The sequence below is a fragment of the Macaca nemestrina genome, chromosome 3, assembly GCF_043159975.1.
Source record: "Macaca nemestrina isolate mMacNem1 chromosome 3, mMacNem.hap1, whole genome shotgun sequence".
In the NCBI taxonomy this organism is placed as follows: Eukaryota; Metazoa; Chordata; class Mammalia; order Primates; family Cercopithecidae; genus Macaca; species Macaca nemestrina.
Window position 1 is genome coordinate 189,402,270 of NC_092127.1, and position 23,150 is coordinate 189,425,419.

The window sequence follows — 23,150 nt, forward strand, 5'->3', positions numbered from 1 at the left end:
GAAATACCTGTGGGTTTGTTTCTGATGCCTATTGTTTGTGTAGGTCTTTGATTATGTTATCTTATATCCTCATGTGTCTGTTTATATTTTGTATACTATGTTTAAAATTTGCACATTTATTTGTAGAAATAATTTCAGGTATACAATGATACTGTCAGATATCAGCACCTCTAGTGGTCCAGGGTCACCTTAATTCGAAGTCAGGGCTTAAAATATCCTGGGCAATCTAAATAACTTGACTCCAGGTTACAGTCTGTATACCCAGTCTGGGCTGGTTCTCTTCCATTTTGCTAATATTTCTCCAGTGTGCCTTTTTGGGTCCCAACCCTAAGTGTGGAATGGTTTACCAGGCCCCTACCCATAATGAACGATGAACTCAAACTTCTGTCTCCTGACAGCTTCAGGCTGTCAAAAGACCTGCTCAGCTGTTCATTCATCTCCTCTGAATCATCCAACACTCCCCAGGTAAAAGCAGCCCAAAGGCTGAGTATTACCCTCCAGATGTGTCTTCTCAGCCCTTGGCCTATGTACTCATCACAATCTTGTTAGCTCTTTGCAACTTTTATGAAGATTTAATAATTATTTTGTTCACCTATCTTTTTCATTCACCCCCAGTGAAAGAATTGATCCAAGTTATCTGGTTAGCCATATCAGAAATCTAATCTCTAAATCTTTTAAAAGAATGTGGGTTCCATATGCCCTTGTCATGATCACTTTATTCTGACCGAAGTCAGGGTTGGCCATGAGCTTAAGAGTATGGCATTCATTAGGTTGATTTCACATTGATTTGAACGAAATTTAACTTATATTCATTGAGCACAGCAAGTATGACCTAGGGACATACACAATACTAGGTCTATGTGTGAGAATATGTTTTTTTCCTTTCAAAAAACCAATTATCCGTGTAGCACAATGGCTAAGGGTGTGAGTCCAAGAGTCCAATGGCCAGGACCTACCATCTATAAACTGTGTTCCAGTTACTCATCTTCTCTGTGCCTCAGTTTCTTCATTTATAAAATGATGATAATTATAATAGAATGCCTTGATTGAACTGTTGTATGGATTGAGTGATATTATGCAAAAACAGTGTTCTTGACTCAAATTAGTAATTCTTAACAATTATATTTATTATCACCTGTCATTTCCTGGGGACTCTGCTAGACCCTGCAAATGAAAAGGTGGTAAGAAGAAACTCTGTGGTTTTGTCCATGAGAAGGACAATCACACAGCCAGTGCCTGCAAAGGGTGGTGAGTGCTGGAGGGGCAGCAGCAAAGGAGGGGCACCTCCTCTGGGGTCCGTAAGACCACCAGGTTCAGTGGTTCACTAGGACAGCTCACAGACTCAGCCTATAGTTGTACCTATGGCTAGGACTTATTGCAGTGAAAGGATTCCAAGCAAAATCAGCAAAGGGAAAAGCTACAAGGGGTAAAATCCAGAGGAAGCCAGGCACAAGTTTCCAGAATCCTCTCCCCATGGAGTCACACGGGATGCACTTAATTCACATGAGTTGCGGTAGCATGTGTGAAATGTCTTCCAGGGAATACATCCTGAGCTTAGAGTCCAGGGGTTCTGTTGGAATCAGTCATACGGGCACACCTCTTTCCTGTCATGTATCAAGATTCCAGACTCCAGGAAGGAAAGCAGATGTTCAGCTAAGCCACGTTGCACCTAATGAGACCCTGTGGTCAGGGGGCCTTGCCAGAAAAGGAGACCTTGAATTGATTTTTGGAACATGCGAGGAGAGTTCCTGGGTAGAGGGGGACGTGGGTGCTCTAGTTGCGTTGGGGCATGGCGTATTCAGGGACTGCCGGCGCGTGCTTGGTTGGGGAGGATATGATATGTGGGTGCAGACCCTAGTGTGACAAAACCGCTATATCGGGGAGCTGTGGTCTTGGGGGATGACAGATAAACTGTAGCTTAGATACCGTGGTGGGCTAACCAAACGGCTGGTGGGAGCTCAGGGTCAGAAATGCCCATGTTAGTGGCCCAGGGAAGGTTCCAGAGAAGGGATTATTTTGGAGGAATTTTTCAGGGTGAGGAGTCCATTCTAGGTGTGAAAGTAATTGGAGATGGGGCAAAAGGAGTGGCTTTAAAAAGCTTCTGGGCCGGGCGTGGTGGCCCACACCTGTAATCCCAGCACTTTGGGAGGTCAAGGCAGGCAGACCACTTGAGCTCAGGAGTTCGAGAGTAGCCTGAGCAACATGGCAAAACCTCGTCTCCACAAAAAATTATAAAAAAATTAGCCAGGCATAGTGGCATATACTCCTATAGTCCCAGCCATTTGGGAGGCTGAGGTGCGAGGATCACCTGAGCCCAGAAAGTCGAGAGCGTTGATCACACCCCTGAACTCCAGCCTGGGCGACAGAGGAAGATCCCATCTCAAAACAAAACAAAACAAAAAGCATCTGCATAATGAAACATGCAATGAGATGCCATTTATGGGGTGAATGAACACACACACCAAAAGCCACCTTTATGAACATGATATGCAGGGAAAGTGTAGACGTGTAAACTGGAGACAGGGTCACTGCGTTCATGGGGATGGCTGTCTGAGGCTGAGAGGGTGGGGAAAAGAATTGCAGGGAGCCATAAAGAATTCCAACTTAACCTGTAAGGTTCCATGTTTTTTGTTTGTTTGTTTGTTTTTGTTTTTTTTTTGAGATGGAGTCTCTCTCTGTCACCCAAATTGGAGCGCGGTGACACAATCTCAGCTCACTGCAACTTCCGCCTCCCAGGTTCAAGTGATTCTCCTGCCTCAGCCTCCCACGTAGCTGGGATTACAGACCTGCGCCACCATGCCCGGCTAATTTTTGTATTTTTTAGTAGAGACAGGATTTCACTGTGTTGGCCAGGCTGGTCTTCAACTCCCAACCTCAGATGATCTACCCGCCTCAGCCTCCCAAAGTGTTGAGATTACAGGCATGAGCCACCATGCCCGGCTACCTGTAAGGTTCCATGTTTTAAATGAAAAAAAAAGAAAAAGAAAAAGATGTGAGTGGTGGATTCACAGGTGTTTAATATTATTATTATGGTGTGGGTTTGTTTTTCATAGTTTTTAGAAAGATATCAGGGTGGGGGAGGTGGGGGAGGAAGGCAACAGAATGATGAGACAAGAAGCAGGACAGCTGGGGCCATCTCTGAGCTGCCCGGAAGCCCTGCTGGGTGATCCTGAGTGTAAGGGGAACAGAGTTCTTCCATGTTATTTGAGCCAGGAGGACTCATGATAAGACGTGAAGTTTACGAAAATAACTCACTTAAGCATGGAGGGTGGAGGGGGAGACAGACTAGTGGGGATTGTGAAAATAATCTAGACAGTGACCCAGGGGAGGCCCAAATGATGGTTTTGAGGAGATGCCAGAGATGAAGAGCTCACTGGGGGAGAAGAGCAGGCGTGAAGCTTGGCAAGGAGAGCAGGTGTGAAGCTTGGCGAGGAGAACAGGTGTGAAGCTTGGCTGAGTGGAGCTTGAGAGTGGTGCATCTCAAGGCTATGCATGTGTGTGTGTAAGAGTGTGTCACTGTGCAAGTATATATGAGTGTATGTGTGTACGTGTGCACTTGTCTATGCATGGATGTATGTAGGAGTGTGTGCAGGGCTCAGATGTGTATGAAAGCATGCATGTGTTCGTGTGTGTGTGTGCATGTGTGTATATGTGCCTTGTCTGCATGCATATGTGTATGAGTACATGTGCATGTGTCTGTGTGTACAAGTGTGTGTGCCTGTAGGGGAGTGTACTTGTGTATGTGTCTATGCATGCTTGCATATGTGTGACTTGAGAGTTCCTGTCTGTGGGTCTCCTTGTGTCTTGTGGGAGGCTTGTGGAGGAGAGGCAGAGAGCAGCTGAGACCCCACACAGGGTCCTGCCATGACCTGTGACCCCATCTGTGGTTCTCGGCTTCAGGAGCTGTACTGCAGCACCATGGACACTTTCCAGAAGTTCGTGGACGCCCTGTTCCTTCAGACGCTCCCTGGCATGACTGGCCTCCCCGCAGAAGAATGTGACTACTTGAGGCAGGAAGTCCAGGAGAACGCTGCCTGGCAGCTGGGGAAGTCAGATCGCTTCCGGAAGCAGCAGTGGGAACTCTTCCAGGAGCTCCAAGAGCGAGACCAGCAGGTGCGGGCATTTGGGAACCCGGGGGCTGGGGTCTGCATTGTAGAAACACATGAAGAAGCGTGAGAGACCTCACATCCTGAACGCCCACTGCTGCCTATTGTAGGTGCTCCACGGAGATGACTCTTGCCTCCCTTTCACAATGGCCCACCACGGGGGCGGGATGAGAGAGCAGAGCCATCATCTCCCTCAGCGGGAAGTCGGAGATCACACCTTAAGTTAATTGATCAAGAAGAGCAGCAAAGCTTGTTCTTTAGAACGAGAGAAATGAGTAACCAACCAAACAGCAGGAAAGAAAGCGGTTCACAGGGAGTGGACTCGGTGGGGGTGGGGCAGTGGCACACACGGGACTCCTGTTTTTCAGTGAGAGTCTGATTATGAAGATCTTGGATTTATGCTGAGACAGAATCGTTACCCCCAAAGAGATCTACGCTGTGTTCCCTTACATGGCAAAAAGCAGGTGCGGTTGAGTGAAGGATTTTGAGGTAGGGATGCTGGTAAGCCCAGCAAGGGTTCTTACAGGAGACAGGCAGAAGGGTGGGAGTCAGAGAAGGAGGGTTGATGTTCTATGCAGAGGTCGGAATGTTGTGACTGTGAGCCTAGGAACTCTGGCTGTTTCTAGAAGCTGGAAAGGTCAAGGAGCATATTCTCCCCTATAGCCTCCAAAAAAGAGCACAGCCCTGCTGATACCTTGATTTTAACCCATTAAGACCCATTTCAGCCTCCTAGGCTCAAAACTGTAAGGTAATAGATTTGTGTTGTTTTCAGCCACAGCTTGTAGCAATGTGGGACAGCAGCAATGAGAAACTAATAATACAGATTGATTTTTTTTTTTTTTTTTTTGGAGATGGAATCTTGCTCTGTCACCCAGACTGGAGTGCCATGGTGCGATCTCAGCTCACTGCAACCTCCGCCTCCCAGGTTCAAGCGATTCTCCTGCCTCAGCCTCCCGAGTAGCTGGGATAACAGGCACATGCTACCACACCTGGCTAATTTTGTATTTTCAGTAAGATAGGGTTTCACCATGGTGGCCAGGGTGGTCCCAAACTCCTGAACTCAAGTGATCTGCCTGCTTCAGTCTCCAAAAGTGCTGGGATTACAGGCGTGAGCCACTGCGCCCAGCCGTATTGATTTTATCTTTAAAAAATTATAAACTGTTAAATGAAAGAAGGCATTTCCAAATTCAGCATCCACCAAGACCGCCCACAAGTCCTTTCTCCCCTGCCTTCGGCCCTCTAGAGACTGTGAAACTAACATCCTCAATATCCATATCCCTTGCAACTAGCCATCCCTGAGTGACACTGCTCTGGCCTTTGAAACAAGGCAAAGGGCTTCTGTTTCCTGATACCAAAGCTGGTTTTGCTTGGAGCAGCCCCCTTCTTCAGTGTCCCATTCTTCCTTCCTAGAACGCACGGGAGGCCTGGAGGTGTTTCAGCCTTTCTCTGCCCTAGAGGCAGCCTGTGTGAGCCTGGTGGGCTCCAGTGGTTGGAACAGTCTCAGACAGCCCCGAGCCTCTGGCGGTGCTGTTAAGCCACTGCTGTAGACCTGAACCGCCAGCCCCTAGATGCTTATTGTCAGAAACAAGCCCTGTTTCTTTAAGTTGGGTTTGCAATTAGTTACAAAAGATCAGTCTGACTGATGCATCCATCTAAAAGAGGTTTCCTAAAACAATTCCTTGGGGCAATAGAAAGTACAAAGTAGATACAGGAAAGCATTATGCAAACGCATGACCAGTCACAGCTGTGGGGACAGGCACAGGGCCTCGTTGCCTGCCCGAATGAATTCTTAGACCTCCTTCTAGTTCATTCAGTCCTCTGTCAGTAGCATCTGGTTGCCCTGTCATAGGTGACTTGTCTGTCTCCTGCATTTGGCTATGAGTTCCTTGAGGACGGCAACCCTGATTTTCATCTTTACACTGCCTATTCAAAGCCCGGTGGCTGCAATATGGCAAATGTTCAGGAAAACTTGTTGCGTTTCCAGCAACAATAATGCAGCTTTGGAAATGATGACAGTGTTGCCTTTGCCTTGTATTCTTCTAAGGGATCTAAGTGAAGCTGAATTCATCCAATTCATTCCAAATCCTGGGCTGCAGACCAATTCATTTACAGTCTCTGGGGAGGGAGCAGGACCTGAGCCTCAGTGTCTTAGAAACCAAGTAAGCCTAATGGGCCTCTGAAGTGGACCCACTAAGTGAGTGTAGGGGCCTTTTAGAGACCATTGTGGTTTTGCAGCCAGGCCCATAACCTCAGAAGCCTGAGACAGGGGTTTGAGCCAGAGCAGGCACGTTAACGGGCTGTGTGACTTTAGCCAGTGAGCTGACCTCTTGCAACTCTGATTTTACACAGCTTGCTAAAGATACATCAGAACTCCAGCTTCTGTGTGAAAACTAAGGGTCACAATATCCAAATGACTGCATGGAGATAATGCAAGTTAAGACCTTTTGCACAGTATCTATTGACTCATTTAAAAGACTTTTTGCACAGTATCTATTGACTCATTTAATGGCATTGACAGTGAAGGAATCCAGAATTTCATTTCTGACAAAACACCTATGATTCATCTAAAACTCTCTGGTTATGAGTCTTAAGTTATTTTAGGGAAATAGTAGACTATGCACAGCTCTGTTTGTAATGTTTTATTTGTTTACTTTGTGAGCATATGATTGTGAATTTTTCTTGGCATGTGGGGAAGATTTCCAGCTGAGTTTTGCATGCAGGAAGGAAGCAGGAGAATTAATTACCTCATCAACTGATTACATAAGTATGACCCAAGACTGTTTTCTCAAGGTGTCTATGTCATAGTTAACTTACTGGTTACTTAATTGCCTTAAATTAACACATGATAGTTGGGCACGGTGGCTCACACCTGTAATCCCAGCACTTTGGGAGGCCGAGGCGGGCGAATCACGAGGTCAGGAGATCGAGACCATCCTGGCTAACATGGTGAAACCCCATCTCTACTAAAAATACAAAAAATTAGCCGGGCATGGTGGTGCGCGCCTGTAGTCCCAGCTACTTGGGAGGCTGAGGCAGGAGAATGGCGTGAACCCAGGAGGCGGAGCCTGCAGTGAGCCGAGATTGCCCCACTGCATTCCAGCCTGGGTGACAGAGCGAGACTCTGTCTCAAAATAAATAAAATAAAATAAATTAAATTAATTAATTAACACACGATAGTTAGAGACCTACCTGCCATATTTCCTCACTGATGAAAAAAAGGAGAAATGAGCTCTCTGTGGTTCAGATGAATATTAGCCATGAAAAGAAAAGCACCAATGAGGCTATTCATGGAAAATCAAAAACACATCAACTGCAAATTGCCTTTCCCACATTGTTTTCTATGCAAAAAGACAGTTGATTGTTTCATATCCCATTGCTCAGGGAAGTGGTTAAAAATTATGGAATTTGTGAATTACACTGTTGGAACAGGTTGTAGAATGATGTTTTTCAAAATTTAATCTGCTCTAATGTAGATGTCTGGGCTTCTCCCAGTCCCTTTGCGGTAGGTGGCTATAATGGCCCCCCAAGGAGACCCACATCTTAATCCCTAAAACCCGTGAATATGTCTGGCTACAAGGCAAAAAGGACTTTGCAAATGTGATTAAGCAAAGGATCGTGAGATGGGGATATTCTCCCTGTGATCTGGCTGGGCCCCATGTCATCACAAGGGTCCTTATAAGTGAAAAAGGAGCATCAGTGCCAGAGCGAGGCAGTGAGGAAGACTCTGCAGCCATTGCTGGACTTGAAGACAGAGGAAGGGGCTGTGAGCCTAGGAATGCAGGTGCCCTCTAGGAACTGGAAAAGGCAAGAAAATGGATTCTGCCCCAGACCCTTGGGGAGGAGTGCAGACCTGCCGACCCTCATTTCAGGCTTCCGATCTCCAGAAGTGTAAGGTAATAAGTGTTGTTTTAAGCCACCAAATTTGTAATAATTTGTCATAGCAGCCACAGGAAACTAACACACCAGTGGTAGGAGTGGGGCAGGGAATGTGGCAGTTGGTGCACTCCTTAGCATAAACAGTAAAGAACACCAGTGCTAGAGGCAGTCTGTCTGAGTTTGAATCCTGGCTCCCCACCTCACTCTCCTCTCCCTCTCTCTGCACCCCACTCCAGGTGATTTTCATCATTTCATCACCAAGTCTGCTCTCCTCTGTGCAGAGCTTTCAGGCCTCCTCTTACTGGACTCAGGCGTGGTGTTTGGCCAAGTTGGTCTCTTCTCTCCTCCTTGAAACACCCACTTCACTCTCTTGCTTCTCCTCCCAGCTCACTTCTTTCTCCTTCTCAGTCTCCTTTGCTGGCCCCTTCCCAACTCCTTAATTTCTGAACACTGGAGAGCCCTGGAGTGCAGTATCCAATCCTCTTCTTTATCTACATGCACTGTCTCAGTGTGATCCCATCCAGTCACACACCATCTGTATTAGTTTTCTAATGCTGTGTAAGAAGTAACCCCCAAAGTAGAAGCTTAAAACAACTTGCACTTACTGTCTCACAATTTCTGTGGGTCAGGGGTCCAGGCACAATTTAACTGGGCCCTTTGTTGAGGGCCTCTCACAAGGCAACATCCAATCCCTGGACTGGGGCTGGAGTCTCATCTGAAGGCTTGACTGGAGAAGAGTCACTTCCGTGCTCACTCACATGGCTCTTGTCAGGTTTCAGTTCCTCAAGGGTCATTGGACTGAGAGCCAACAGCTTCCAAATTTACACCCTCAGCTCAGGATCGTTCCTGAACTCAGACCTACATGAAGTCTCCATTTAGATGATTGATAGATCTGAGAAATTCGTGCGTCAAAAAGAGCTGTTGCTCTTCCTGCCAACCTGCCTTACCCACAGCCTTCCTCCGTTTTTGTACTAAATTGGGGCAGAAACCTTGGGGTCATCCTTGACTCCTCTTTCTTTCACACCCTACATTGGTTGACACAAAATCCCATTGGTTTTACCTGCAGTCTAATCCTGAATGTGACCACTATTCAGCACCTCCCCTCTTAGCACCCTAGTCAAAACCACTCTGGTCTGGGTTACTGCAATAGCTGACCAACTGCTCTACCTCCATTCTCAACCCCTAGCTAGAATGATACTTTTAAGACAAGCTTGTCCAACCCACAGGCTGCATGCATCCCAGGATGGCTTTGAATGCGCCCAACAGAAATTCATAAACTTTCTTAAAACATCATGAGATTTTTTTGCATTTGTTTTAGCTCATGAGCTATCATTCATGTTAGCGCATTCTATGTGTGGCCCAAGTCAGTACTTCTTCCAGTGTGGCCCAGGGAAGTCAAAAGATTGGACACCCCTGTTTTAAGACATCCTATATGCCACTAATTTTTAGGATACACATTTAAAAATATTTTAACACCCCTGAAATCAAGATACATTTTAATTTAATTGGCAGTGACTTTTCTCTGTTAGTGATACCGGAAATAACTGGGCATCTTACAGTCGTCAGCACAATAGATTTGATAGGGAACACTAAGTCACATCATGTTGCTTCTCTGCAGAACCCCCAGTGGCTTCTCATTTCCCACAGCATAAAAGCCACAGACCTCACCACACTCTGCAAAGCCCACCATGTCAGGCCCTGGCTGCCCTCTGACTGCACCGGCATGCTCCCCGCAGCCCCGCTGGTTCCTTGCACTCCTCTGGCTCCTGCTGGAGCCACGCTCCTGCCTCATCCCACCCTGCTACGAGTCTTTGCTCCATGTCACCTTCGCTATGAGGCCTGCTCTGACCATGCTGTTTAAAACTGCAGAGCCCCCCTCACCCCCAGCACTCCAGTGTTTCCCTCAGGAGTTGATTTTAGAGCCCACCCCACCTAAAAACCCTCCCTGTTTCCAGGAGGACACTCCCAAATTTTCAGCACATACTAGGCATCAATCAATAGCTCTTTCCCTTTCGCCCCATAATACATGAGAGTTTGAAAAAAAGAGTAAAACTTACCCGAGGCCACAAAATGACCTGGTAGCAATGACCAGCACTCTAGCCCGAGGAAGCACCTCTTCTGAATGTCAGCATGTACAAGCCTGCATTTGATAATGCTGAAGAGGTTTGAGGTTTGTGTGACAACTGCAGGCACCATCTGGTCCAGAGATCTTGACCTTATCAATCATCGTTAAATCCTGTTGCTAGTTTTAGCTACATTCTCAAAACACACAGCAAAGACCCGTATATACTTTAATGGCAATGCAAACTCACCTTTCAGAGAATCAAGACTGGTCAGGCGTGGTGGCTCACATCTGTAATCCCAGCACTTTGCGAGGCCAAGGCGGGTAGGTTGCCTGAGGTTGAGAGTTCAAGACCAGCCTGGCCAACACAACGAAACCCCGTCTCTACTAAAAATACAAAAATTAGCCAGGCGTGGTGGTGCATGCCTGTAATCCCAGCTACTCTGGAGGCTGAGGCAGGAGGGTCTCTTGAACCCAGGAAGCAGAGGTTGCAGTAAGCTGAGATCGCGCCATCTCCAGCCTGGGCGACAGAGTGAGACTCCATCTCAAAAAAAAAAAAAAAAAAAAAAGACTGTGCCGAATTTTCTAGAATGTTCTGGTTTCCCTAGCACTCTGACAGATTATTGTAAACTCCTCACAAAGAGGAGTCAGAGATGGGATTTAATGAAATGTTCCAGATAGCATAGTGTCGTTTTGTGAGAGTTAAGCACAAGTGTTACGAATCACAGCGTCCACCAGAACTGAAGTCTAGGCTGCTGGTGCTTCTGTCCAGGCCTCTGTGTTTAATATGCATTCCAAATGCAGTGTGCGCCATCTCCAGGCTGCCAGAGGTAGAGCCTTTTAAAAAGCCATGGAAAAGGGAAGGACTCTCACCTTAAGGATGGAGTCCTTGGTTGTAGCACGGTCTTGCTGAGTTAGGTGCATCTCCTGGTGATGTGAGATCGTCAGGGAGGAGCATGGTGGATTTAGAAAATATTTGAACTTTGTAGACAGAAAGATGTAGGTATCAGTTCCTGCCTCACTGTTTATTAGCTGTGGGACCTTGGACCTCGTTAGAATGTGCTTGTAACGTGTGTTCTTTTAAAAACAGAGGAGATTAATAGCCCTAAAAACAATATACTAAGAAACAAGACAATACATTGAAAAGATATACTTTGTGAATGAAAATTATAGTAATGAGGCCAGGAGTGGTAGCTCACGCCTGTAATCTTAGAACTTTGGGAGGCTGAGGTGGGTGGATCACCTAGGTCAAGAGTTCAAGACCAGCCTGTCCAACATGGTGAAACCCTGTCTCTACTAAAAATACAAAAATTAGCCGGACATGGTGCCAGGCACCTGTAATCCCAGCTACTCCAGAGGCTGAGGCAGGAGAATTGCTTGAACCCGGGAGGCGGAGGTTGCAGTGAGCTGAGATCTCACAGGAGACCACTCAGCCTGGGGACAGTGAGACTCCATCTCAAAGAAAAAAGAACATTATAGTAATGAAAACAGAAATCTAATTGGATTAGTTAACAGAATAGCAGATTAAATGGTGGCTAAAGAAACAGTGTGTGAACTGGAAGATGAGTGTAAGAAGGTGGTCCCAGAAGACAGCTTAGAGGTCTGAAGAGACGGAAAATATGGAAGAAGAGACATGGAGAATAGGATGACAAAATCCTATAGAAGTAGAACATATCTAATTCTGTAGAAATAAAATAGGCAATTTTTAAAAGAGTGAGAACAGAGGGAGTGAGGGAAATAACAAATCATACCCGGGCAAAGGAACATTGATGGTTCAAACAATGAACTGAAGAGTTTAGAAATGAACAGTTTAGATGAAGAATTTAGAAAACAGCACAGAACCACAATAATGGAAAGCGGTATCCCAGAAGGCAGAGAGAACACTGGAATCCTCTTTCTCCTTCTAGTCTGGAGGAGGGCAGAAGTATTAACTTTATATTTACAAATTAAATAGACAACTTAAAAACTGAAGAGTAATCACATGGGAGAGAAAAGAACAGCGCCTCCCATCCAGAAGCCAGCCCGTTACTCACAGCGGGGCCTGGGTGTTCTCCTATTGAACAACCAACCACTGGGCATCAACAAGATGAGGCCCCTCTGTTCCATGAAAGGTGGAGCCAAAAATGAGGCCAACCGGCCACCATACCTGAACACAGACCAAACATGGACATCGTCCAACTCCCCACCCCTAACATGCCCAGACACCCCGTCCTGGCTGAGCCAAGCCTGGCTTCATTAAACCCTCCCCAGATCACCTCCCACAGCCCACACCTGGGCCTTTCTAACCCCTCTACACGTTCTCCCTCGCTGCATGAAGTGATAACCCAATCTGTTCAGCCGCAGGGGAGCTCTGACGGTCTTTGCAGTGCATTGACAGAGTAAAATAACGAAGCAGAATATATGACTTTCAAGGGAGAGAAAAAAGTATCCCAAAATGCAGGTTAGAGACCTAAAAGATGGTGAATCCAATAAAAGAGAAAAACAAGTTGAGAAGAATGCACTTTTCATAATACCTAGAAAACACCAGATTGGATGGTGGGAATAAGTCCAAGCCTACCATTAGTCACAATAAATACTAGCAGATTCATTTCGATTGCTAAAAACACATTTCCTAATTTAGCGATGTGGCATTACAGGAGACACAGCTAGATCATCAGAAGTTAGAAAGCCAAGGGAAGGAAAACAATATCCCAGGCAAATATCCCCCTAAAGAAAGTGCATGATACTAAGATCTGACAAATTATACTTTAGGCAGAAAACATGTTTTAGGGATGAAGAGAGTCATTACATAGTGTGAGAGGAACATACAACAATTTAGCCACAAAACACCTAAAGCAAAATTTGACAGACTTGAAAGATGAACAAATTGAAACTATGGTGGGAGATTTTAATACCCCATCTCACAGAAAATAACAGACCAATCAGACAGTAAGTCAGGCCATGAAAAGATCTGTTCTGAACAACACAGTCAATTAGGATGAGCAGAAGCTCCTACATCGAATTTTGTGCACCATATTTGTGGATAATATGAATTTCTCTATTGAAAAGCCAGAAGGATCTACAAACTGTCACAACTATGAAGATTGCTCTGAAATGTCACCACATACAAAATCAATATCCCAAACCAGTAGATTTCCTCCATACCAGCAACATCCAGTGATAAAGAAAGATCATCTTCAGAATAAAAGCCACAAGATGCCTAAAAATAAGTTGACCAATATGTATACAAGCTTAAGGGAGACGTTTTTAGAATGTTATTGAAGGCATAAAGAAAACTGAGAGAAATGGCATGTCTTAGGGTGGAAAACTCAATTTTGCAAAGATGGCGATTCTCTCCAAATTGATCTGTAAAATCAACCCAATTATGAGAAAATTCCAAAGAGACTTTTTAAACTTGACCAGCTGATCCTAAAAGTCATATGAAAGGAAAAGCAACCAGGAATAGCTAAGGCAGCTTTGAACAAGAGGATAAGACAGGACCTACCCTCGCTGCACTGATGTTTAATTGCTGCAACGTTAGCAATCATGGTATTGGTGCAGAAATAGACAGACCAATAGAAGAAAATACAGAAGCTGGGACAAGATGTGTGTGTATATGTTAATTATACAAGACAAAGTGGCATTGGAGGAAAGCCAGAAATAAATAAATTATTTAATAAACATTGTTGGCACAATTAATTATCCATTTATCCAGAGAAAATTAGATCCCTTCCTAACTCCACAGAAAATAAATTTTAGATACTTCAATTTAAAGTATTTAAAATTTTCCCATTTGCATTTTCCCTAAATGCAGATAGGAAAGATTTTAAGCTTTTAGAAGAAAATGCAAGAGAAAATGTTAATGAAATCAGAGCAGAAAGGGATTTAAAAAAGAAACACACACACAAGAAACAAAATGCACAATCTGAGCAAGGAGGATTGTTGAAATGAGTAACCACATACCCGCTCTGTCCCTCTGTCCTGAGTTCAGGTGTGGATGGAGGAGTGTGCGCTGTCCAGCGTGCTGCAGACACACCTGCGGGAGGACCACAAAGGCACCATCCGCGGCGTCTTGGGCCGACTTGGCGGCCTCACTGAAGAGTGAGTACAGCTCCCTGAAGGCCTGGGGCTTTGTGTCCTGCATGATGCTCTGTCCAGCCTCAGTGTCCTCATCTGTACAGTGGGCACACTGACTGCCCGTCGGCTTCCTTTGAATGTAAATGACTTAATGTTTCTTAGCCTCGATTTCCTCATCTATAAAATGGGCTAATGATATCTACTTCATAGAGTTGTCTGTCACAGGAACTTTTTTAAACAGCTTTCTTCAGGTATAATTTACAATACATTTATTTTATGAGTACAATTCAGTGATTTTTAGTAAATTTACAGAGTTCTACTCCATCACCACAATCCAAATTTAGAACATTTCCATCACCCCAAAAATTGCTACAATGCAATTTTTAAAAGATGTCTTGTGCCCTCTTGCAGCCACTCCCCAATTATCAGTTTTTATATTCATTTTTCACATTTTTGCTATAACTATTAGTGCAATATGGTCTTTTCAATTTGCTGGTATTTTTTTCCTTCTTTCATATGAGAAAAAAAATATGTGTATATATATATGTGAGGTTTTTTTGCTTTTTTGGGTTTTTTTTGAGACAGAATCTTGCTCTGTTGCCCAGGCTAGAGTCCAGTGGTGCAATCTCGGCTCACTGCAGCCTTCCTCCGCCTCGCGGGTTCAAGTGATTCTCCAGCTTCAGCCTCCCGAGTAGGGGGGATTACAGGTGCCTGCCATCATGCCTGGCTAATTTTTGTATTTTTAGTAGAGATGGGGTTTCACCATGTTGGCCAGGCTGGTCTCAAACTCCTAACCGCAAATGATCCACCCACCTCAGCCTTCCAAAGTGTTAGGATGACAGGCATGAGCCACCATGCCCAGCTGAGAAAAAAATTTTGATATAGCTATTTTTTAGTTTTATTTTGCAACTTTCATTTTAGATTCAGAGGGCACATGCGCAGGCTTGTTACAAAGGTATATTTCATGATGCTGAGGATTGGGGTACAGCTCCCATCACCCAGGTAGTGGATGCAACACCCCATCGAGAGTTTTTTAACACTTGGCCCCCTCTTGTAGTCCCCAGTGTCTGTTGTTCCCATCCTTATATCTATATGTGCCCAATGTTTAGCTCCCACCTATAAGTGAGAACATGCAGTATTTGGTTTTCTGTGTCTGCATTAGTTTCCTTAGGGTAATGGCTTCCAGCTGTATCCATGTTACTAAAAATAACATGATTTCATTATTTTTTATGACTGCATAGTATTCCATAGTGTATATGTACCACATTTTCTTTATCCAGTCCACCATTGATGAGCACCTAGGTTGAATCTGTGTCTTTGCTATTGTGACTAGTGCTGCAATGAACATATAAGTGTATATATCTTATATATACACTTATGTATATATATGTATTATGTATAAGTGTATATGTCTTTTTGGTAGAATTTATTTTCAATTTATTTTCCTTCGGGTATTGATATAACTATTTTTTAGTTGTCCAGCCCTTTACAGAAAACAAATTGTGTATACCATCAAGAAGCAGGTGTCTAGCTATGGAATTGGATAATACAGGGGAAACATCAGAAGAGGATGGAGGCCGGGTGAGGTGGCTCATGTCTGTAATCCCAGCACTTTGGAAGGCTGAGGTGGGCAGATCACCTGAGCTCAGGATTTCAAGACCACCCAGGGCAACATGGTGAAACCCTGTCTCTACTAAAATACAAAAAATTACCTGGGTGTGGTGGCGGGTGCCTGTAATCCCAGCTACTTGGGAGGCTGAGGCACAAGAATCACTTGAGCCCCGGAGGCAGAGGCTGCAGTGAGCTGAGATGGCACCATTGCACTCCAGCCTGGGCTACAGAGTGAGACACCATCTCAAAAACAAACAAACAACCAAGCAAACAAAGAATAGGATGGAAACATAAGTAGGCTCAGACCAGGGACACCTGGTGAGCTATACTGAGGACAACAGAGAGCGACTGGGGAATTTGTCTAGACTGAAAACCTGTGTCTTTTAATTGTATTAATGTCTAGTCCATTTATGTTTAATGTAAATCCTCATGCTGGTATATATTTGGGTTTTCATATCAGTTTATGGAAATTCTCAGATGTTTTCTCTTTAGATCTTCCACTACCCATTCTCTCCCTCCTCTTTTTCTGGTACTCCAGTGACAGAATTTATGAGGCTTTTCCACTTTATCCCATATGTCTCTTACATGCTACTCTGTATTTTTTATTCTTCTCTGTGGTTCAGCATGGACATTTTCCTTTGAGGTATCTTCCAACCACTCTCTCTTCAGCCATATTTTATCAGGTGTTAAACCCATCTCCTGAGTTGTTCATGTCAGTTATTGTGTTTTCAGTTCTAGGATGTCCATTTGATTCCTTGTATAGTTTCCAGTTATCTGCTGAAATTCTTCATCTTATTATTTAATTTCTGGAACATATTAATCATAATTAGTGTAAAGGTCTGTCTGACTATTCTGTTTTCTGATACCTTGTGGGCATGTTTCTATTGTCTGTTTTCCTTTTATTTTTAGTTAATTCTCACCTATTTGCATGTCAGGGTATTTTTATTGGATGATGACCACTAAGCATGAAAAATTGTAGAGATAATTTAAGACTTCAAATGATACGATCTCTTTCCAGAGAGGATTTTATGTTACTTCTAGCAGGAATTTCAGATAGTGGAAGATTCATTCCACCACGTTGGAATTCAGCTGCTTCTGAATTAGGTCTTTGTGAGGAATGGCTTTTATTCCTAGGATGAAGGCAGCCACCAAAAAGCCTGGAGTGTTTGCCAGCCTCTTCTTGGCAGCTGACTGTTAGACCTCTCTGTTCACCTCTCAGCCTCTCAGCGGACACCTCAAGTTATACAACCAAATGCTGAACCTCTGGCAGGCTGAGGTTTTTTACATGAATCACTGAAATAGGAAGTCAAAAATAGCTCAAGATTTCAGTTTTAGATGTGCTGATTTTGATTCATGCCATTAATACTAGTGGCTGCATACCACAGGCTGCTGTACACATGCGTTGCACAGCTGGGCAGGATGTGATGAGGTTAAAAAAATTAATAGACAAGCAGATGGCAGTGTGGTGCCCAGGGAGCACCCACGCCTAAGAGGATGGCATTAGAGGGCGGTGATTCCAACCTGCTTCCTTTAGGAGGAGCTCCCTGTGGGCTGTGGCTGTTTGGGGAGCTTGTCACTGGCTCCGTGAAGCCAAGAGCATTGACCCCACCCCCCACCTGCTTTCCTCAAAGGTCCACACGGTGTGTCCTGCAGGGGCATGACCTGCTATTGCGCTCGGCCCTCCGGAGGCTGGCACTCCGTGGCAACGCCCTGGCCACCCTGACACAGATGCGGCTGTCGGGGAAGAAGCACCTCCTGCAGGAGCTGCGGGAACAGCGTGCGCTGGAGCAAGGGTCCTCCCAGTGCCTGGACGAGCATCAGTGGCAGCTGCTCAGGGCCCTGGTAAGACCAGCATGGTGGCCCCACCCATTCCAGACAGGCGGTGCCCCTGCAGCAGGCCCCAGCTTCCAGCACCCAAATCCTACCACCCCTGGTGCTGCAGGGTTGGGTAATCATTCACTGGGGCTGCCATGGCAAGGCCCCACAGACTGTGCGGCTTACACAGCACACATTTCCCTGCTCACCATCCTGGAGGCCAGAATTCTGAGATCAGGGTATGGGCAGGGCTGCTTTGATTCTGAGACCACTCTCCCTGGCTTGTATCTGACCGTCTTCAACCTGTGTCCTCCAGGTCCTTCCTCTGTGGGTAACCCGTCTCTTCTTATAGGGACACCAGGCATATTGGATCACAGCCCATGCTAATGACCTTACTTTACCTTAATCACCTCCTCAAAGGCACTATCCACTTACTGACCTGCCATTTTGAGGTACTTGGGGTCAGGGCTTCAACATACGAATTTTGAGAGGACACAGTTTAAGCATAACAAGTGAAGACAATGGAGCCCCCGTAGGGCCACCCATGTACCAAAAGTTTTTAGTATCACTGATATCATGAGAAATATACTGGAAAAACTGTACGGACAGGTGCAGTTGTCATTGGGGGTGTGGTAGAGAAGGCCTCTGTGGTCTCTTTGAAGTGTGATGACAGATCGAAAGAAAGAATTAGCAAGTTGTAGAGCTGGCATTGACACCCAGGTAGGCTGACTCCAGGCCTCCTGCACGTAGCCCGCAAGCTCTGGGAGCAGCTGCTGCTCCTTGACCCACAAATGTGGCCCAAGCCCACAGTCTCTTTAGCTCTATCCAGGAGAGCTCCGAGGAGCACGCAGGACTCACGGACCTCTCTCTAGCCCCACTGACTTCTTCCTGTCTTACTTCTACAAATAAAGGCAGTCCTCAGGGCCCTGTGTGCCCTGCCTCAGCTTCTATGATGTCCTAAGAGACGCACATCTGGCTCAAAACCTGGCTCTGCTGTGTGACTTTAGAAAGTTGCTTAACTTCTCCGAGCCTTTGTGTCCTCCTCAGTGCTAGTGTTCAGGTCTCATGATGTTCTAGAAGGATAAGCAAGGCCCCCCATCTTGTGAGGGGTCATAGATGGTACTGGGCACACAGTTGGTGCTCAATAAATGCCCTTTTTCGGGGGACACAGACACCTAACAGACACCTAACCTCATCCATTGATTTTTGCAAGCCCTTTCTGCCCTTTCTCCATCCCTTTTCCAATCGCTGGGCCCTGAACAGAAACAACCCCACATCCCAGTCCTGGCCAGAGCTTCTCTGTGAGAGGCGCACTTGGCCCCCACTCCCAGTACTTTCTCTCCCAGGAGACGCGCGTGCTGGAGGAGGCCAGCCGGCTGGAGGAGGAAGCGCAGCAGACACGGCTGCAGCTCCAGCAGCGGCTCCTGGCTGAGGCCCAGGAGGTGGGGCAGCTTCTGCAGCAGCACATGGAGTGTGCCATTGGGCAGGCGCTGCTGGTGCACGCACGGAATGCGGCCACCAAGAGCCGGGACAAGGACAGGGATGACTTCAAGGTATGCACTGATCTCTGTCCCTGGGGACACCGAGGGCAAGAAGGATCAGGGTAGGGTCCATGCCTGGGTCTGCTCCTTGCCACACCCTTCATGGAGCTTGTGGCCTCGTAGACTTTACCTGACTTCTCCATGACTTGTTTTTCTCATCCGTAAGATGGGATCTTCTCCCTCACAGAAGGGGAGGATCAGTCGCAGCAGGTCACAGGTTCTCCTCCTGCTGTTAGGCCCTGCATTGCATCATCCTTAGCACGGGCTCTGTCTTTACAGCAGCACTGATTGGGATGTGGTTTCACCCAGAGCCACACAGCTGGTCAGTGGCAGAACCAGGATCCGAACCCAAGTCCCTCTCTCAGAAAGAGAGATATGTGTGCTTTCCGCACCCCTGGCCGCCTCTGCTGAGACACTGGAGCTCTCTGGAGTTCATCCTGACGGCTGAGCAATGCCGCGAAAAATCAATTCAGCTGGAGTAGACAGTGGTTTAACTCCTTATCTATTGACGATAATCATAAACAATAGTGATAAAAATGATAACAGTAAGCAGTCACATTAGTGTTGCACTTAAGTCTAACTAAGTGCTTTTTCCGATCTCATCTTGTTGGATTTTCCCCACAATCCTTGCCTGGTCAGGATCACTTTTCTTCCCGTTGGGAAAAAGAGGCCTACGATTGGGCAAAGGATATATTCCAGCCTCCCACCTAGTGAGTGGCAGCGCTGGGGCTGCAGGAGAATGACCAGCACACACGCTGCGTCTGCCTAGTGCCTCCCTTACAAGCTGTAAGGAGAGGTGGGGTGTCCCTTACAGCACCTCGCTCGCTGCAGGCCACTGCAGGAAGTGTGTCTGTGACTGGCAGACAGCAGCAGGTTACAGCCCTGTGCCCAGTAGGCAGCCCTGGCATCGGGAAGCGCAGGAGCTCTTCCAGGAGCCTTCCAAGGAGTTCCTTTCATCTCATAAAGTGAGTCACTTTGTGCGTCTGTGCAGCAAAGAGGCTGGACCCACATTTCTGCAACACCCTGTCTTATTCTAAATCTCACATCTGCCTCAGATTATCCAAACATTAGGGCTGTGCCTGGCTGGTGATCTTGGGAATGTCACCCTGTCCCTAAAATTGTCCACATGTTACCTAATAGGAAATGCTCGCTGCATGGAAATGGAATAAGGTATAAGGGTGTCGTGTTTTGTCCTCAGCTTTCCAGAGGGATTTTGAGTTGAGATTGGAAAATCAGTACCACCACAACTTCACACTTACAAAAAAGTAAAGTGAAGTGAGGCCAGGCGAGGTGGTTCACGGCTGTAATCCCAGCACTTTGGGAGGCCGAGGTTGCCAGATCACGAGGTCAGGAGTTTGAGACCAGCCTGGCCAACACAGTGAAACACGTCTCTACTAAAAATAGAAAAATTAGCTAGATGTGGTGGTGTGAGCCTGTAATCCCAGCTACTGGGGAGGCTGAGGCAGGAGAATCACTTGAACCTGGGAGGCGGAGGTTACATTGAGCCAAGATCGCGCCACTGCACTCCAGCCTGGGTGATATAGCTAGACTCTGTCTAAAAAACAAACAAAAAACAAAACAAAACAAAAAAACAAGAACATTGAGTTTAGTTTCTAGAAGAATGCTCATTTATTCAACCTGTATTCAGAAGCTTCCTGGAACACTAGCGCAAATGTGTGTGCCTATGGGTACGGGAGACTGACCAGAAGGAAACTGAGGAGGAGGAGAGAAGGGGTGGCCAAGGATGGAGGGCCTGGGGAAGGGAGGAGAGGTAGGTGCAGAGTGGGGTGTCCGCCACTCTACTCTGGCAGGAAGGCAGGTGCACACAGGATGTGAAGATGTGGGTGGGCTTGCTGACCTTCGGGGAAAGAGGATGGGAGCTCCCGATAGGAAGTGCAAAGCCGGAGCCCGGGTCCTTGGAGGGGTAGAGTGGGAGCCCCCTTTGCAGATGGGGCAGAGGAGAAGGAAAGAACCATTGGCAGTAAGGGATGAGCAGGGGCTCGGGAGTTAGAAGACCAGCTGGGACCTGCGCGGCCACCCCGGACTGTACAGTCTCCTCACCTCCGCAGCCTCTGCTCCACACCTGTGTGCTCTGGTACCTTTCTCAGATGTTGCGGTGAGAGTAAGTGGGCATTTTTTCTTACCCAAAGCCTAGCACCATCCACTAAATATTTGTTGAAATGGGGATGAGCTTTTCTGGTTTTTACCCAACCTCTTATGAGGAAAAGGATGATAATTGTCAGTGCGCAACCAACACATCCCCAGTGATGGGATGTCTCAGGGTCTCCTGTCTTTTCCGCTTTGGTCTGAAGATGTATCATGTAGAAATGCATGTAGCTGCAAGTAATATGGCTCAAAGAAATAGCCCATAGCACAAGAAATGTGGAGGTGCTGCCACAGTGGCTTTGTGATGTGACCAAGGACAAGGCTCTTTCTTTCTCACCCTGCATTCTTGCTGTTAATTCGTTGCTTCATAGTCTTAAAATGGCCACTGTCACTCCAGACATCAGGCCTGCATTCCAGGCAGGAGGAGGGAACAGCAGTCTTTCACCTGCTGGTCCTCCACCTTAATGTTTAGAAACGGAAGGCCTTGGCACTTTGGGAGGCCGAGGTGGGCGGATCACCTGAGGTCAGGAGTTCGAGACCAGCCTGGCCAACATGGCAAAACCCCATCTCTACTAAAAATACAAAAAATTAGCCAGGACTGGTGGTGCGTGCCTATAATCCCAGCTACTTGGGAGGCTGAGGCAGGAAAATCACTTGAACCTGGGAGACAGAGGTTGCAGCGAGCCGAGATCGTGCCACTGCCCTCCAGCCTGGGTAACAGAGTGAGTCTCCATCTCAAAAAAAGAAGGGAAGGCCTCTTAGCAGACTTTCCCTAACATCACATTTCATTGGCCAGAACTAGATTAAACAGCCAGCCCTAGGCATCCCTGACCTAAGAAGATAGGATTCCCGTGACTAGCTTAAACCAGCCATGCACTCTCTGCCTGCTTCCTGACCAATCCAGGTTGGTGAGTAGGCGGAAGATCTGAACCAGGGGATGGGGAGGCAGGGACTGGATGGGCCGTGGGTGGCTCCCACGTGTGACTTCTCTGCTGTCCCTGTCCGTCCTTCCTTTCTCCCCTCAGAGGACACTGATGGAGACAGCAGTGGAGAGCGTCTATGTGACCAGCACTGGTGTCAGTCGCCTGGTGCAGGCATATTACCAGCATATCGGAAGGATCATGGAGGACCACGAGGAGAGAAAACTGCAGCACCTGAAGACCCTGCAGGGTACGGGACCCCCCTCGGGGAAGCCCCAGAAGAGGCTGGCAACGTGTGCTTTTAGTTTGGGGCAGAACAGGATGTCAGATGTTGTGAATTTTATTTTTGGGAATTTAATTCTTTCAATGTTTTAATGTATTTATTTATCCTCTGCTTTGTCTCGAAAAGCCTTTTTCAAAAGGCACTTAAAGAACCATATGCACAAGGACACATCCAGTGCAATGGGAGTGTTTTAAGTCGATCACTCAGGACAAGGATAGGATACTGAGATGGAGTCAGGGCCAGGGCTTATCTAGGACAGCAGTCCCCAGCCTTTTCAGCACCAGGGACTGGTTTCATGGAAGACTATTTTTCCACAGACCAGGGTGAAGGGGAAGTGATTTCGGAATGACTCAAGCACATGACGTCCATCATGCACTTTCTATTATTATTACATTGGAATATACAGTGAAATAATTATATAACTCACCATAATGCAGAATCAGTGGGAGCCCTGAGCTTGTTTTCCTGCAGCTAGACAATCCCATCTGGGGGTTATGGGAGACAGTGGCACATCATCAGGCATTATATTCTCATAAGGAGCGCACAGCCTAGATCCCTCGCAGGTGCAGTTTGAAATAGGGTTCACGCTCCTATGAGACTCTAATGCCGCTGCTGATGTGACAGGAGGTGGAGCTCAGGCGGTAATGTGAACGATGGGGGAGCGGCTGTAAATACAGATGAAGCTTCGCTCACTCATCTGTCACTCACGTGCTGCTGTGTGGCTGGGTTTCTAACAGTCCAGGGACCAGTACCAGTCTGTGGCCCAGGGTTGGG

General features: G+C 46.5%; 1 protein-coding gene across 6 annotated transcripts in view; it reads left to right on the top strand.

The window, feature by feature from the left end:
- Nucleotides 1-23,150, top strand: part of LOC105483919 (EvC ciliary complex subunit 1) — a 102,076-nt gene that overhangs the window by 59,156 nt on the left and 19,770 nt on the right. For all 6 annotated transcript variants that reach the window (XM_011745010.3, XM_071093897.1, XM_011745013.3 and 3 more), the window contains 5 exons: nucleotides 3,901-4,113; nucleotides 14,015-14,124; nucleotides 17,343-17,553; nucleotides 18,873-19,079; nucleotides 22,199-22,343. In XM_011745010.3, the coding sequence (XP_011743312.2) occupies nucleotides 3,901-4,113; nucleotides 14,015-14,124; nucleotides 17,343-17,553; nucleotides 18,873-19,079; nucleotides 22,199-22,343 (886 nt within the window). The remainder of the gene's footprint in view (nucleotides 1-3,900; nucleotides 4,114-14,014; nucleotides 14,125-17,342; nucleotides 17,554-18,872; nucleotides 19,080-22,198; nucleotides 22,344-23,150) is intronic.